Source organism: Lissotriton vulgaris, chromosome 3_1, assembly GCF_964263255.1.
Source record: "Lissotriton vulgaris chromosome 3_1, aLisVul1.2, whole genome shotgun sequence".
In the NCBI taxonomy this organism is placed as follows: Eukaryota; Metazoa; Chordata; class Amphibia; order Caudata; family Salamandridae; genus Lissotriton; species Lissotriton vulgaris.
Window position 1 is genome coordinate 978,471,558 of NC_141689.1, and position 17,462 is coordinate 978,489,019.

A 17,462-nucleotide genomic window follows, 5' to 3' on the forward strand; every position below is an offset into this window, starting at 1 on the left:
GGCAGGAGTGTGTGCTCCCATTACAAAGAAGCCTGCCCAAACCTTTTACCTGCTTAGCCGGTCTGCTTGCTTATTCTACCACCTCAGAACATATTCTGTCTTCATGGAGTGGAAATTCTAACTGGATCAGGATCCGATCTTCACAACATCCATCAGCCAAGAATTTGTTAAGCAATTTTAGAGACCTTTGTAATGAGAGGAATGACAGTTGGGAGACAAAAAGGAGGAGGTTCCTTTCCCAAGGGAATACAAAAGAAATATAGGAGAATTGTCATTTTGACCTGTCTCAGAGGTGAGTCCTTGTATCTTATATTGACTGGGATCAGGAAAATTAACATAGTGGTAGTGATGAGAACAGGTCAGGGGGAAAGCGGAGTGAGGAACAGACTTTGAGTTGTGTGTGCACATAAGGCCATACATACGAATGGATACTTTAATATAAGGTTTATTTCAATTACGTTCTCTGTCTCCTTTTAATCTAAGCCACCCATCCGTTTCTCTGTAATTCCTATTGCAGTTCTGCTGAGTGCATAGAGTTCAGCGTCTCTTCTACCATTCTACTTTACTGCCTTCTTTCCTTTGATGATTTTAGACCTTAACTTCACCGTCCTCGTCTTTCATTAATTCAATGACCATGCTTATATGAAAAGTTCTGTAATGTTAGAATTGTTAGTGCCTCTTTCAAGTATGTTCACCCACTTTTTGGCTGCAAGGGTTACTGAAAAAATCAGAATCCACATCAGTTTTTGTTTTGTGTGCCAATCCTGTCATCCATTCCGTGATCACCAGGCCAGTAAAGAGATGGAGCGCTCTGTGGCTACACCTATAACATTAAATGTGTTTTGGGCACTGCTGCAATGTTGGACCTATTTCCCTCTGGTTGCAGGGCTTGCTGATAACCCGTGTTTATGCTTTTTTTGCAGGCACAGGAGAGAGTGGGAAGAGCACCTTCATTAAGCAGATGAGGATCATTCATGGATCAGGGTACACAGACGAAGACAGAAGAGGCTTCACAAAGTTGGTTTACCAGAACATATTCACCTCCATGCAGTCAATGATCCGAGCAATGGACACCTTAAGAATACGGTTCGACTCTGAACAGAACATGGTAAGATGATCAATTGCTATTTCCAGAAGTCGTTTTTTTAAAGACCTTTCTTTGAGTTGCTATATGTCCAGGTGGATAGTAAATAGTACACATATTGTTGTTGACGGAAATGGTGATCACACTCTTTGTATCTTTCCCGCCGAGCCAGCACCTACTGAATTAACGCTAGTTGTGTTAAGTGTCATGAAACAAACTAATGGTATAACTGGTTTTTGCCCGGAGTGTTTATTTAACACAGTTTTAGTGGTTGATTTGAGGCGACTTCAAAGCAAAATGTCTCTTTGCAAGTTATTCATTTTAGCGGATGAGTAGCATGTGGTTGAGCTTTGTTATTTCTATCCTCTAGGTTAGTGCATTTTGGGCTACTGTTCTCGGATAAAATTGTTTTTCCAAAAGTTTTCTTTGCATTAAAATGCTTTGTTTGTACGTTTGTGAGTGTAACTTCCATATGAGCAAGATTGGTGAGCTATAGGATTGATGTACCAGGTGTCGTATAGTTAAGATTGCCGGTACATGTCATTGGCGGTATTGCTTTAAAAGTGAGATTATCCTCTCATTCATATAAAAAAGATTTTCAACCCCACTTTGTTTTACTGAAAAAAGCCCTGGAACAATTGTTCTGAGATACTGACATGTTATGTTAAACCCTTGTACTTTAGTTAATTTCACCATTCGTAAATGATTTAACTTGTCATAGATGTTCACTCACCTTACACCATTATTGTGTAAAGATTGAATGAGAGGCCACTATCCGGAAAAGAGATTCAAATCTGGGTATTTTCTGATGTAACATCAGGGAAAAGCATAACCTATTTTTCTTTGCTGTGATGTTAGTGACATAACTAGTGACATAACTGCTTCATCTGTCTTACTGTGCCTTGTACGGACCCCTTTCTACCAGAGAGGAGTAGGGGAAGCGGAGATCGATTACCTTGCTAGATGCCCTGAGACCCACCAAAAAACTGAGAAAGGTGATGAGATGTTGTGCTTTTGCCTCCCACTTTTTCTCCCCTGCCTCTCATAAGGTCTGTGTAGACCAGCCAAAAAGACGTTTTTGGTGCACTTGAAAGTGGCTCTTGACGTGGAAGACCATAATGTGCATGGCTCCTTCAAATCTCTGCTCCACGCTTGCACATATGATCCATGGGATACATTTTCAGAACTAGGGATCATGGGAGGATGGTGGAAGAAGAGCCATGCACATGAAGTGGAAGATGGATAGATATTAATAGCTGTTAGTTTTCCACCTTCTTTTTTGCCATCATTGTCTATGTAGTTACTTAGTACCACTTGGTAGAAAACACGCCTTTTCACCTGGAATTTCAAAAAAGATGAAGATTATTAAAGTGAGTTTTCACAGCCATTATGCATACTTACAAGAGAAAGCTTGCAAAATTGCATATTGGTATATCCAAGAAAATTATACCCAGAAATAAAACTTGTCTTGCATTTTTTGAAATGACTGGACGCAAGAGGCATTTTAGTGCATGAATATTGTTCGTACCTTTGAACTATCTGTCAGCCTGAAAGATACAGGCACTCCAATGTACCCACCCCAACTTGCTGCCCATGTCAGTCTTATTACAAAGTTAGCCCACTCCCACACAATTCCAGGCTCCTAAGTAGATATACAAACAGAAGTTGAAAATGTATGTTTTAAAATGCTTTGTAAATGTGTAGGAATTTGAAATTGGAAACTAACATCTAAGATGGCATCCTTATCTTGAATTGTGGGAGCAACTCGAGTACAGCACAATGGAATCTAGTCTGGACTATTGGTGGCCTCAATTAAAGCAGCCCTGCTATACGCTGACAAAAAGAGTGCATGTATTTAGAGCAAAAAATAGTGATATAGTAAAATCTAGCATATCTCTTTCTTCCCTTTCAAATGTTCATATAGTTTTCTTTGTGAATTAAATACAATATTTCATAATTTGTGTATTGATTGGATGTAGACTTGTTTCTCTCTTTTTGTAAATTATTTTGAGGTTTAAATCCTAGAAATGTTTAGGGGCGGGCCCATAGTTTCCAGTAGTGATTCACTGGGGGCGGGGGCATTGAAGTCAAACTGTTAGAAACATTGTAGTAGAAAATATATATATATATATATATATATATATATATATATATATATATATATATATATATATATATATATATATATATATATATATATATATATATATATATATATATATATTTTTTTTTTTTTTTGTAAGGCCTTTTATGAGTAGAGGAAAAAAAAGTTTTGGCAGAGCAGTTTCTAAATCATTGTTGCAGCACAAATGAGGATAGTTAGAGGAAAAAGGATAGAGCTACGGTTACCTACATGTTTAAGAAAAAGTATATTCAAGCACTAGAGTGAAACGGTGGAACTATTGACCTTTGCGATGCATAAAATTAGGTCACAAATGAAAATTCTGCCATAATATTTTAAGAGGGTCTTCCATTGCTTACTATCTTCCTATGAGGCCTTTTTCTTTGACACTCCGGCAGTCTTTAATGGAAACAGAACCTCAGTTTACGGGCAAACACCCTACCTTATTTGATGCGTTGAACGCCACTATTGATTATTTTTTCGGTCGAGCATGGGTAGTTCATGCGCTGCTCTACGGCATGCTGTTTTGGAGTATTGAAGCCCCGCCCACTCTCCGCCCATATTTGTCATTGGCTAGCATCATTGTCCATCATAAATGCTGGTTTCCGATTAGTTAATGGGCTTTAGTCCCTCCTTAGTACAGACTTGTCTTCATTTGTAACCTCCCATGAGGACTGACCCTTTCACTTCAGCTGTTACACAGTACGTCTTTTTTAGTCTGTAAGCACTATTTTCTTTAATGAGTTTCTCCTACTGCAGGCACGTCATGCTTTCCTGCAACATTCAGCGCGCCATGTGCGCTTTCACTTTCCGAACAGACTGGACAATGGCGGCCTCTTCTTTGAATAGGTCTTGCATTTACAAGAGCTTCAGCTATTGGCATTGTAAATGACAATGTCTTTTATTTATGTGTTAATTAGAAAAACAGATAAAAACCATTGTCATTTACAATGCCAATAGCCTAAACACTTGCAAATGCGAGACCTATTGCATTACAAATGCTTGTTTCCTTTGGTTTGGACACTTTTTATTTCTTTACATGTGCTCTGAAGTAACTGTAAATTTACACAAGCAACACTGTAAAATTCCAAAATAAATAACGTGTCTTGCTTTGTCCTGCAACACTATTCTGTACTGTAGGTTGTAGTTCTGGAATTTATTAACCGTGTACCTATAATTACTACAATTTAGGGGTCTTTGGCCTGTAGGGGTTTATCTGAGAGATCCTTCCTGGACATCTCCAGCGTAAAGTTTACCTCCACTTAGGTTCATTCGGCTGCTGTAGCATCATATCCGAACTTTCCAAACAAGTCCTCCTCCAAAGCTGATTACGCTGTTGAGATACTGATGTAAGCCCCTCTGTTTCTTTTATTCGCTTTAAACTTGCGGTCTAACACGTTCAACATGCAAGACTGTTTATGCTGTCCCTCAGATCTCTGTGGTGGATCAGCAAACGCTAAGCAGCTCTTGTATAAACAATCTCGGCGCACAGAAGAACCATATTGCTGAGAGTGCAACAGTAAATACCTTCAAAAGGATGGGGATGTTGCACATTTTAAAGAGATGGTACAGTAATCGAAACTGGAGTTTGACTTCAGCTTCAACTACAGCATCTCTCTTACAGTCTTGCTTGAACAAGCACACAGCTACCACGACCATAAAAGGGTTTATGCAATGAAATCTGTCAGTATCTAATGTTGATCATGTCTTTTTTATTTTAGAAAAATATGTTGCGCTCAAGTTCAGGAACATCTAAGCACTGATACTTATCATAAGGTTCAGTCATTAGTTAGTTGACTAAATGGAACAGATGTCCTTTTTTTTGTCTACTTAATTCAGATGGGTCACTTACGTGAAGCGATGTGATGTAAGTTGACTCGCATACAAACCATTCTTATGTAATGGAAGAGGTTTAGGAGTAACAACAGAAAATAAAATAGCCACTGCCAGTGGTGGCTGGTCAACTTTGAACGTGGTGGGGCTGTCCTCGAATTGAAGAGAGTGAGCAAAGTAAGCAAACCCTACTTTCATGGTGTGACAGGAAACCCTACCCTCCTTAAGACTGTGTGTGGTTAACCATCCCTGAGAAAACTTAAAAGAAATAGTGGCAAGGCAATGCGTTTTAGCAGTTTCCTTATGCATTATATTTTTTCAGATTACCGATATTAGAAATATTCATGCCCTTCTTCTCTCCACTTATAATGCCAGTAGTGAACAAAAAGGGTGAGCAAAGAGGAAAGTCAGTTGTCATGCGCACCCTAAATGTGCTCAAGTTATTATGCATGGGGGTAACATTAAGGTTTATTAAAGACCAGAAAGGTTTTTACAGCACACATCCTGAACTCATGTTTGAAAATTTTCTCATATGTGATAATGAGAAAAAGGAGGCATGTTAAAATAAAATAACTGAATAGGATCACACAATTTGATCAAGCATGGGGCCAGGATTGGCAACTGTTTTTAGGTCTCGCCTAGGCAGCGCATGCGCTTACTCTTCGAGACATGCTGTATTTAGGATATGGGGTTTTAAAAAACACCCATCATGTTCATAGGTTCCTCTTGCTGTCCTTTAGAAATGCTGGCTTTTTTTATTGTAAAATACACTTAGTAGTCCCATCTTTTGGAATGTTGTATCCTCCCATGAGGACTGCCCCTGTTACATGTGTTCTTACTCTTCAAGTTATTTACACTTTGAGAGCTCTCTTTTTTGGTTGGCCTGCTTCTGCTTGTTAAGTATTATGTTTACTTGCGCAATGTAACTTCGGTCCCCTTCATTTGCTTGCTGTCCTTTAACCTCCCCATGCCTCCCTCTCACCCCTCCCTCAACACAGCTCGTGGGCCCCCACCACCACTCTGAGGCCACTGCTCATTGTTTCGTTTGGTTATACGCATGATTTGCAGTGCAGTGCTCTCATTTAATCTTGCTTTGCCGTCTTCCCCAGACCCCTTGCACAACGCTGCTTGCTCGCCCCCACCTCCAAGATCGCTGCATTGATTTATTTTGATTATTTTAAATTAGTAGATTTCATTTATATAGCGCAGCTATCCAGGCGCTCTGGGGAAAATAAAGGATCAGCCCGTAATCACAGGATGTTGAGCCGACACCAGACTTAAATATGGATCCCAGCTTATGTGGCCAAAAGAAGTCCAAAGGGACACCTAGTGAAAGCCTGTGGTACTGCACCCTTTCACTGTTTTGTGCACAGTTGAACATTAAATGTTGTCGTACCCACAATAATGTGCTGCATAACTAAATACTTATAAGGTCCCAAAGGCGAGACCGATTGCATTGCAAATCCTATTTCAGTTTTGACACTGCCATTCAGGCACTAGATTGTTATCTCGTTCTCTCCCATTCTGTATTAAAGATGAATCCTCTAGCTTTCATTTTGGGACATAAGGTGAGATCATAGGTGGGAAGCAGAAGCCACTCACACTCTTTTCCTCGGTTGTTGCTAAAGGGTTTCAAATTTGTCTTTTTCCCTCACATTTACACGGTAGCAACAGTGAGATAACTTCCAGAATGAAACGTTTCGTGTCTAGTTATTTTTTCACTCAAGTGCTCCGGTACCATTTTACCTTTACCTGCATATTTGCCTCATGCAGCAGCCTTGAAACATGCCGCATTCGCAAATATCCACCTTCATTGTGTTCAGTTTAGGTAACGGCATCAGGAAGAGGAGCCATTAGTAGTTTTTTATTTGATGACGAGTGTGGAAGTGTCTGATGTCATCCATATGACGCTGAGTTGTAAGGCCAGGCACGTGCTTATATCCACTTTACGACGAATGGGAATAGGTGGGGACTATGCCTGTGAATGACAGACTGCTGTTCTCACGCTGCGACGGAGACTCCAACGCCTGAAGCCATGACGCTGAATGCATCACTTGCCTATAATGGATATTGCCATAGACCACAATGGCAATGAAGAGCTTTAGAACAGTATGCTACGCGTCACAGTTAAGAAAGCTGATTTACTGCATGGCTTGAGCCTCCTGCTTCAGTGCGAGGTGGGGCAGGCAGCCTGGGGCAGAAATCCCAGACTTGAATACATTGATTTGTTCAGAGGTACAATTGTATCTCTAAATAAATCGATTAATTTATTATTTGTACAGGAATGTGTAGAAATTTCAGTTTGGCACAGCCCCAGAGCCCTAATAGAGAGACAGACCCTGCCTTATATGACCACTCCACAGTGTCCTAAACCTGCATGTACCAATCCACCTAAACTATGCAAACCTCTAACACCAGAAACAAAGCATGTTCCCCATTGCCAGACTTGACCTGCTGAAACACATCTGTCAAGACCACTTGACAGATAGCTAAACTGATCCAAAACCCTCCTAAAATTATCTCTATCTACCTATTGCCCAAATATTTGGGGTCGAGGGTAAAAGAAAAGGAAACGTTAAAATCTCCAGGTATGCAGGTGAAAGCAAAAAGAGGGAGGTCTTGTCCTGCAGACTGCCCTTTCCTCCTACTGTCCCTTTGCAGTCATAGACCCTGCTTATATTGTCATCCACACTGATGAATTATACAGAGCTATTCTCCGACTTTCTGTGCAGTAAAGCCAGTGGCCCATCAATCTTCGGGTCAAGACAGGTGATGAATAAAGCTAAATTATTAGGTTATCCGTAGGTCAAAAGGACCTGCAGCCCTCCCTCATATTGATTTTTTCAATTTCATTCTTGCTACCTATGGCATCACTTTCACTGACCTCCTGTTCCTCTTCCTATCACCTTTCCCCCACATTCCTTACTACTTTAAATCCCTCCTTAAACCTGCTGCTTCCTGTCTGGGTAAACTGCGAGCCAGTGTTGCCAAACGTGCACCTTAAATGGGTACGAGCCATTTCCCATTTTTCCTTAGTATACCATGACCATGCACTTCAACAATAATCTTCCCAAAGCATTGATTGGCACAACCCTTGGCACTCAGTCCTACGTTTACAGAACGCTCTGTTACAAAGCCATCTGTTAAATGTTTTTTTTTAAACACTCGGGTAAAGCTTCCTTGTAGAAATTTCACTCCGTATGGAGTGCAATGCCCCAGAAAGGGTCCGCACAACACCAGTAAAGCACATGGTGTGTGTGTAGCAAGTACTACTCGGTGTGCTATCCATTGAAGCCATAATTTCATCCAACCTCTCCTCAAAATCTTCTGACAAACTTGATAGATTCTTCATCTTGCCTGACACCCCTATGACTGCAAAATGAACCTGCTGTTTCCAGATGACATCAGCAGAGTACGAAACACAGCTCTTGGCAACTTTAACAATAGATGCTAGGGTTAGTGAGGGAAAAATGCCTTATTCGCTATGATTACTGGTACGCTTGGCCTTTTCGCAAACTGCTGTTCCTTCTCTTTCGAACCCTCACTTCTCTATGCAGGACCTAAAAATCTCCCGGACCAAAAATTCTTTAATAGGCTCCTTGAGATGTGCCTCAAGAGCCTTAAAGCCCATACAAGATAATTTTGCCATTATCACGAATTCAAAACATTCTGCTTCTTTAATCTTCCGCTGTTTGTCCCTCTGTACCCAAGGTCACCCCTCCACAAGTGCATTCAGCCCATCTGATTTCATGTTGACTCCATATGTCCTTTCATCAATAAACCTTTGTCCCTCTGCCTTCTTCTCAAACCAAAACCTCCTAAACTCCCACAACCTTCGCACTCCTCCTCGAACCATCCCCAATGAAAGCCCCCTACTTTCACCTTGATGTGCTTTCAGTCAACCTTGATTTTACTTGGCCCTATCCAGGCCTCTCACTCCTTCTGTCTTTATGCTCTCTTCTCTATGATACAATTCATCCTCCTTTTATGATCTGTGGGTTTGTTCTGTGATTCTTATTCTGTAAAACGCCAATCTCCACTACCTGGTTATCCATACAATCTCATGTTCATTTTGTAGGTCTCCTACTGTTCCAAAGTTCTGTTATTCGCTCCGTTATTTATTTATTTTTAGAACTGCTAACATCTGCTGGAATCTCATCTCCCTCCTATTCTTGCTCATGATTCAAAATGTCTTCCATCATTCCATCCCAGCTTCCGTCAGGTTGCCAGCTGCACTCATCCCTGGGATCTTGCCATCTTCAACACCTCTAGTGTTCGCTACTGAAGTAAGACCGGCTGACCAGTGCAACACTCAACTTTACTGGCTTTGGGAACCTCACATTGGCTCCACTGGCAACAGACATGCATGGGCACTGGGCAGGCCTGCGGACAGCCTCTGAGACGTTTAATAGTCCTCCACCCATGCCTCATTCAAAACTTCCAAGACGAACAGTCCTCTCTTCCAGCCTCTGAGAATGTTTTAAGCACCATTGCTACCACACTGACAAGTTTGCTCGTCTTCCCTCACCTCTACCCCAACTATACGAAAATCTACCTATGCGCTCCTGTACTAGGCCTTACTCTTTCCATTATCCCACCTGGCCTTCATCAAAAACCTCAACTGCGGCCACCCTGAGGCACAGGTGGAATGATAGAGGACGCCTTCTCCTTCGCACCGTCCTTTAAACTGTGCTGCCCTACCCCTGCCTTCCTTTGCTCAATACCAAGGCACTACATCCTGTCTAGTAACACCACTTGCCAGAAAGATTGGGGTGAGACTTCATAGGCCTTATCTCTGCCCAAGCACCCATGCAAAAATAGTATGAGTCTGTAGATGGTATACACATTGCGCTGCTTTACATACATGGAAAGGCAGCCCAGTAGATAGTTTTGATTGTATCAGAGTGGATTTTTACCTCTTTGCTGGATGTGTTGGTAGCCAATGAGAATGCTTTAGTGCTCTGGGGGAGTAGTTACTCTGTCCACCGTTTGTGGGCCCTGGGATGAAGTATTGCAATAGCCAAGCCTGGCTTTCAGCTTTTGTATGGGCTACATTGTCAATCAAAACTTTCCATAAAAAGGAGTCACTATTTTCTGAAATGTACATAGACCCAAATCCAATAGATGAAGTAAAGGGGTGGGCAGCTCGCAGGGTCTTTCTGTGGCGTGTAAAGGGAGTTTCTGCTAACCCCCAGATAATGCTGAACGACAGGCGAGGGTAATTGATTTGGATAGTCATATGTTTCTTTTAATGTGCCCTAATTGATTTTTAATTTCTGATTCTGCTATAACTTTCTAGAATCCTAACCTGGTTGGTGAATGTTCCTACCGCCCTACGTTGTACCCCATCAATTATACATTTGAACAAATAATCTTTCTTCCTGATTTTCTCATAACTTTAGGAAGGCTATGGGAAATCCTATATTTCAAAGCACCAGAACTGAACTTAGGAGATGTGAATTTACACCTCTGGGAGGTTTATGGTTCTTGACTTTAGCTACTTCGTATTTTGTTGAAGTAACTACTCGAGTAGTCGATTTACACTTCTTTTCTCAGCTGAACTGGATTAGTTGTTACCTTTAATGTGCTGGGTACTTTCATTTGGTTTCCTCTGATCTCATTAGACGAAAGTTAGATTTCCTTCTTGAAGGGAGAGAGAGATGCATTTACTTCATTTTCCATTGCTCTTCATTTTCAAGAGAACCTGTGCTCCATGCGAGCTTTCAGAGCCTGTAGTTAATTTCAGCTGGTATTTGTGTCTTACTGGTGGTAACCTTCTCCAGAATGAAGGACCAGTTCGTTTGTAATCTGTGCTCTATTATTTTACCATAAAACACAAAACGTCTTCCCCTGCAATGGAGCATTGTTCACATCTTTGGAGAAGTGTGGCTCAAGTGGTTGGAGCGGCAGACCCTGATGCAGAGGTCTGGCTCAGACCAGGGTTCAATTCCCCGCCTCGGCGGGTCTTGAGCTCAAAATTTCCCCGGACCTGACAATTCTCACCTCGGTGCCTATTCCAATCATGGAGTCCCACTCTGTAACTCTGGGCAATAGCTTGCTTAATCTCCACAACGGCCCCTCGCAGCGGGATGCCTGGCTTTCACCTTGAGGAAGCCCAAGCAAGCGCTGGGATGCTTTCGGGCAGCCATGCGCTCTACAAATCAAATTTCATTTCATTTCATTCATTTCATTTCATCTTTACTGGCTGTGAATGTTTCCTCAGAGCTCCTGAACATATAGTGTATAAAGAGGCCTGAGTGCGTGAAATCAATGCCCTGCTTCGATGCAGGTGGCCATTACTGGCCTGTTACTACTAGCCGGATGTCAGTTGTGCTGCTTCATACCAACATACACGTTGAGCTCTGTGGCCCAGACTGTGCCGTTGTTCAGGTGTATAAAAGCGAAAGTGTGCTCTTTGTGGGGGGTTTACCTTGATTTACCTCCAATATGCTTATTCTAGATGAATTAATTTTGTACCCTTCTCCTAACCCCGTTTGTTTATTGACGTTTTATATTTTTTTAAGTGACATCTTTTCAAATAGGCAAGTTTTGAGAAGGATGCTACACAGAAAATACAAAAGTGACATTTAGTTTGAAGGCTTGGTGAATGGCAGAGTTTTTTTTAAAAAAAAAGACATGACACTGATATCCAGACAGTTGGGAATATTCCCTCAATCTGGCCACTGGGTTGTTCTACTCGTTCATTTTTACTGAATTATAACATACAAATATTCCTCTCTGAGTTAGGAACACAGCATGTCCCCTGTTCTTCGGGGTTGGGGTGTGGACGAGTCGCGAAATGCTGGGAGCCTCTCTCCATTCCTGCATCTTCAGTTGGTGCAACACTACAAGGCTACGTGTGGGTAGAATCCATCCCCGAGAGATGACCTGGCATAGGTGTGTAAGAAAGAGCCGGAGATGAGGATCATCAGAAACCCTTGTTGTACTGATAGACGCGTGCTGTGCCGTGATAGGGAGCGTGTGCTTCAAGGCGCTTAGCGAAGAGTAGGCATCAGTGCTTTGGATGGGTTATTGGGGTGTGTTTTCCAGTTAGATGATCGCTACACCACTGGCCAGTGGTTTTGGTGCAGTGCCACACAGTAGGATAGATCACCATTATAGGGTTCTGTTATCCTGTGTTATCGATTTTCATTCTCTTGTTAACTGATGTCTTGATAAGATCAAAGCTTCAAGGCCGCCTGTGGCCTATAAGAGCTGCACTGTACGTTTCGGAACGTCCTTCATTTTAGTGCTTGCTTATACCATGCAGCCCCTAATCCAAAGATTTCTGCTCTGTACATAAACAGCCTGGGCTGTAACACAAACACACGGATTCCTGCGCGCCCACGGAATGTACACAGAGCCCTGGCAGGGCCCTCCCTGGGCTCCGGATCACCAGCAGAGGCGCCCCGCCGGATCGGGTCACCGTTCCGGGACCACTTTGTGTTTTACACCCGGGGATGGACGGACTGCGTGTGCGGACTAGGACGCCACAGTTCATTCTTTTAATTTTAAAACGCCTCACTTCTTCCAGAATAAGGTATAGGTTTTACAAATGCGTCCTCCGTACGCCTCCTGCGCAAGTGATGTCATTACGTGATTGGGGTAAGGTATAGGTTTTACAAATGCGTCCTCCGTACGCCTCCTGCGCAAGTGATGTCATTACGTGATTGGGGATCTGGGCACGAGGCAGGGGTGACCTGTTTCACGTGGTGGTTGCATCCAGCAGAGGCGCACTGTTTGAAAAACTGCCCTCGCGGGATGTGTTACAGTGATAGCAATATTCACCCTTGTGACTGACAGACCTGTGTGTTTTGACTGCAAATATTTAGAGTCTGAAACCATCTTGTAGTACGATCAAAAGAGCATTGGCAGCACCATTGACCAGTTACAAATGGTTTGGGCAGGATCCATATGTGGTTTTTGGGCATTGCTCAATGTCTGCTCCGCAGTAATAACAAGTACATTACTACTGTTTCCAACTTGTATTGTCGCCGTTGCAATTTATTGGAAATCCAAATAAGCCACGTGCTGCCAACTAGATCTAGTGGAAGAAATTTGTAACTGGTGGACTGGAATTTCTATCACCGATAAGAATTAAGTTTTATGGCACGGAAACAATAGTGCTTCCCGGTATACCGACACTGGACGAACCAAAACAAAGGGCATGATTTTAATTTTGTGCCAGAGGACAAACGGAAATATTTTTAAATTAATGACTATACAAACGGAGAAAATTAAGATTCACATATTGATACAGGTCAAGAGTAATTGTGTTTTGTGTTAGAGTAATTGCAGAAAAAGAACACCTGACCGTCATTTGCAGAAGACAAATGGAAAGTAAGGGTGACGTGATTTTAAAAGATTGCTGATGCAAGCTTTTCTCACATCTGATTCGATAGTTCTGACCCCAACAGACAGCGCAGCACTTGTCCGCACTCGGCTGCACTTCATGTTTAATTTGTGTTTTGCATTGTATGACCACCGAGTCACCTCGCAGTGCTGAGTGGTGACCATGACCGACATGGAGAGGGGCCAAAAGAAAGTCAACGAGGGATTAAGATGGAGAGAATGCTCAGTTGGCCTGGCTGATGGAGCATGATTTTAGAAAACGCTAGTTTGGCAGTGGCTGCGTTGGAAGTAGTCGGTCTGGAACATCTGATGGGCAGTTAGGGTAAGAAGCAGGAGGAGAGGGCGGTATCAGAGGGGAAAGGGAGAGCAATGAGTGATAGTGAGCAGAATCACGTGTGAAAGGGTTGGGAACCGTGATAGTGAGCAGAATCACGTGTGAAAGGGTTGGGAACCGATATACAGGATTCCAGAGGTACCAGGCTACAGCAAAGAGATCCCATGGAGGTCAGGAGACTGCAGCCTAACCTTTCCCATAATGTTTGTCAGATCATTCATGCAACATCTCCTTAATAAAAATTTAAAAAATCTCCTTAATAGCTATCGTCAACTTTGAGTCAAGCAAAGTTTTTTGTTGTTGCTTAGTTCTGTAGTGTTTTATGTCACTATGGAGTTGCTACAAATCACAGGAATGATGGACAGAAGAGATAGAAAGGGGGCATTTTCCTTTTCAATACCCGTGGACCTCTTAAAGGGACTACCCTGCTCTCCCCAGCTTTTACCACACACTGCTGTTACCCATAGTGGGCCTTATTGTTCTTGTCTTGGTCTTATATAGACTGGTATGTTCTGACATTTGTTACTTTTCCTGTTACTCAAAAGGACAGTTTGAGACTGAATGCCGGTCTTTTGTTATGTGCATAATCTATTCAAGTCATCCGGTACTAGTGAGATGCCAGATATTATGTATTCAATGCACTATTGTAGTACTGGTATTTTTTCAGATTTAAACGGTTTTCAACTAAAAACAAAAAAGTAAGAAAAGTGTTGACTCAACTTTCAAAATACACAGAAGATGACTTTGTTAGGCCAATAATCTGTCTTCAGATCAGGTAAAGGTACAGAGTCTGACATCATATCCATTTACGATGACCTCAGACTCACGGTGGGCAAGGATGTAGCAGGAAACCTATTGCTTCTAGATTTATCAGCTGCATTTGATATTGTCCACCACCACATGCTAGTACAAAAACGTGATCTTTCAATACTTGAAGGTGCTTAAAAACGGATTGCTTCTAACTCAGAGGTGAAGTTTAATTTAGCTATGACCTTTCACATTGGCTCCTCACACACAACACTGTGTGAGGAGCTGATATGAAGCCCTGAGGGGTCCATAAAATGCCCTCTCTATTATTCAACATCCACCTACCACCCTTCCTCAACCTGAGTAAATCATTCAATGTTACTTTTTAGAACTATGAGAATGACAATACAAATGGTACGAATAATGAATGGCCCTGAAAACCTCTGCAACTGAAAACTGGATGATGCGGTTAGTGCCATAAACACATAGATGAGGATTAACCACCTAAAGTTCAACACCACAAAGACAGAAATAATTACCTGTGGACAATGGTAAAAAATACAAACCTACTGCTGCGTGGTCCAAGGAACTCGGGGCCCCTCTAACAATATTAGCAGAAGTCGAAACCTTGGAGCAACCTTGGATTCAGAACTATCCTTGATACCACTTGTCACCTCTGTTACAAAAAGCACCTTCTACACAATGAAAACGCTGTGTCATGTCTTCAAATATCTTGGATACCAACAAAACCTACAAGCCAAATGCGCTGTCATAATCCCTAGGCTCGACTTTGCCAACAGCCTATACCTCGGCACGCCCAGGTCCATCAAACACAAAATACAACTAATCCAAAATGCTTTTGCAAGACTCATTTTTCGTCTTCACGAAGAGGGTGCCTGGCTCCAGTCCTGCAGTCACTCCAATGTATGTATATATATATGTATGTATGTATCTAGAGAATTTATAGAGCGCAGGTATCGCCCCCAAAGGGGTATCTCCGCTCTAACATAGAAAACAAGTCAGACAGGCACTGATTCCCATAACTCCAGCTTTGCATAATTCTGTCTTCAGGAGTTTCCTGAAGCGAGCAAGGCTAGGACATTTCCGTAAAACCTCTGGCAGAGAATTCCAGTATTTAGGAGCAAATAGGCAACAGTTTTGCCTCCAGATCGTATTTTCTTAACAAGTGGGACCATGAGCAACCCTTTGCCTTCCGATCTGAGTCACCGGGTCGGGCAGTACACTTTAAACTTATTCACCAGATAGCTTGGGTTTGCACCATAAAGAGCTCTTTGGGCAAGACAAGAGAGCTTGAACTTGATTCTCTGACGGATTGGAAGCCAATGGAGAAAATTCAGTAATGGCCCAGGAGAAGTGCTGGGTGGTTTATTCAGAGCTAGACGCGCGGCCACATTCTGGACGATCCGCAATCTGTTGAGAAGATACTTGTTCGCGTATGCCAATAAAGCATTACAATAGTCCAGGCGACCAATGATCAAAGCCTGAATTAAGGTTCTACATACAGTGAGGGGCAGCCACATAAACACTCTGATCAAAAGACTCCAGGTATGATAGCAGGTCCCTGCAGTTGTCATGACTTGATCCTTCATGGATAGCAGTACATCCAGCCGGACCCCTAGATTTTTGGCCACAGAGGTTGAAGAGGGGGCAGGGCCTAACGCTGTCGGCCACTACTCAGGGGACCAGGAAGTTAGTGCAGCAACAAACAGCAATATTTCTGTTTTAGGTGCATTTAACTGCACAAAAGTGTTTCAATATCCATTCTGCTATGGCTGACATGCCCTTAGCAAAACACGGATCGACTGACTCCTTGTCCTTGTCAAAAGACAGGAATAATTGTGTATTGTCATTGTAGGAGAACGGCGTAAAGCCATACTCTCGGATGACTTTAGCAAGGGGGGCCACATAAATGTTAAACGAAGTAGGGCTCAAACAAGAGCCCTGGGGCACCCCCTTAGTGAGCGTCACAGTTTGAGATTGAAAAGGGCCCAGATTGATGGTTTGCGTGCGCTGATCTAAAAAGCTGACAGGCCAATCAAGAGCCAGCCCCTGCAGACCAGCCTCTCTGTCTAAATATCAGTTTCTGATGAGAGACGACCGTGCCAAGGCTCCTGTTAGATCCAACAAGACTAAGATCACTCCTTTGTTATCATCCAAGGCCATTTTAATATAATCCGTGACCCCGATGAGAATTGTCTCTGTGGAGTAGTTGGATCTAAATCCAGACTGTGAAGGATCAAAGATGCCGTTGGCCTCAAGATAGTCCATTAATTTAGTATTGACATAGCCCTCCGCCATTTTGCTTATGAGCGGAAGGAGCAAAGTGGGACAGTAATTGGGGAGCACTTATGCCGGCACCTGATCTTTCTTCTTGATAGGTAGCACTTGTGCGACCTTCCAATCCAGAGGCACACTACCTTCACTTAACAAAAGATTCAGGATCTCCGCAATAGGGGCGGCCAGGCGAGGGGGAAGGAGAGCAAATTTGTGGGCGGTCATTATATCTAAAGGAAATCCGCATTTCGCCTTTTTTAGCATGACTTCTACTTGCGAAATCTCAATACTCTTGAAATGTTTCAGACCTTCACCTGAGCCTGCTGGTGGTACAGATTCGGATTTCGTACATAACATCTGGCAAGCGTTTTGAGGAAATTGTTTATAAATCAAGTTGATTTTTTCGTCTAAGTATACAGCTTTATAATCACATAGTCCCTGAGAGAGGGTAACCAGCTATGCACATGCCGTGGGATTGGTGAGGGAGTTGAGAATTTTGTAGAGATCCTTTGCCGAATTTCCTGCCTGATCAAGGTCTACCTATAGGTAGAAAGACCGTGCTCAAGTAACTCTGCATTATCTTCAGAGCTCCCCATAAAAAGGACTTCTATACCTATGAGTTAAATTCAAGAAAATAAAGCAGGACACTGCGCTCAAGACTTGCACTATAAATCATCATACTACCTTGCCATAAG

General features: G+C 42.5%; 1 protein-coding gene across 1 annotated transcript in view; it reads left to right on the forward strand.

The window, feature by feature from the left end:
• The window catches only part of LOC147727286 (guanine nucleotide-binding protein subunit alpha-14), a 520,494-nt gene that overhangs the window by 278,638 nt on the left and 224,394 nt on the right, over window positions 1–17,462 (forward strand). Inside the window, exon 2 of the mRNA XM_086961341.1 lies at window positions 924–1,108. Coding sequence (XP_086817467.1) covers window positions 924–1,108 — 185 coding nt within the window. The remainder of the gene's footprint in view (window positions 1–923; window positions 1,109–17,462) is intronic.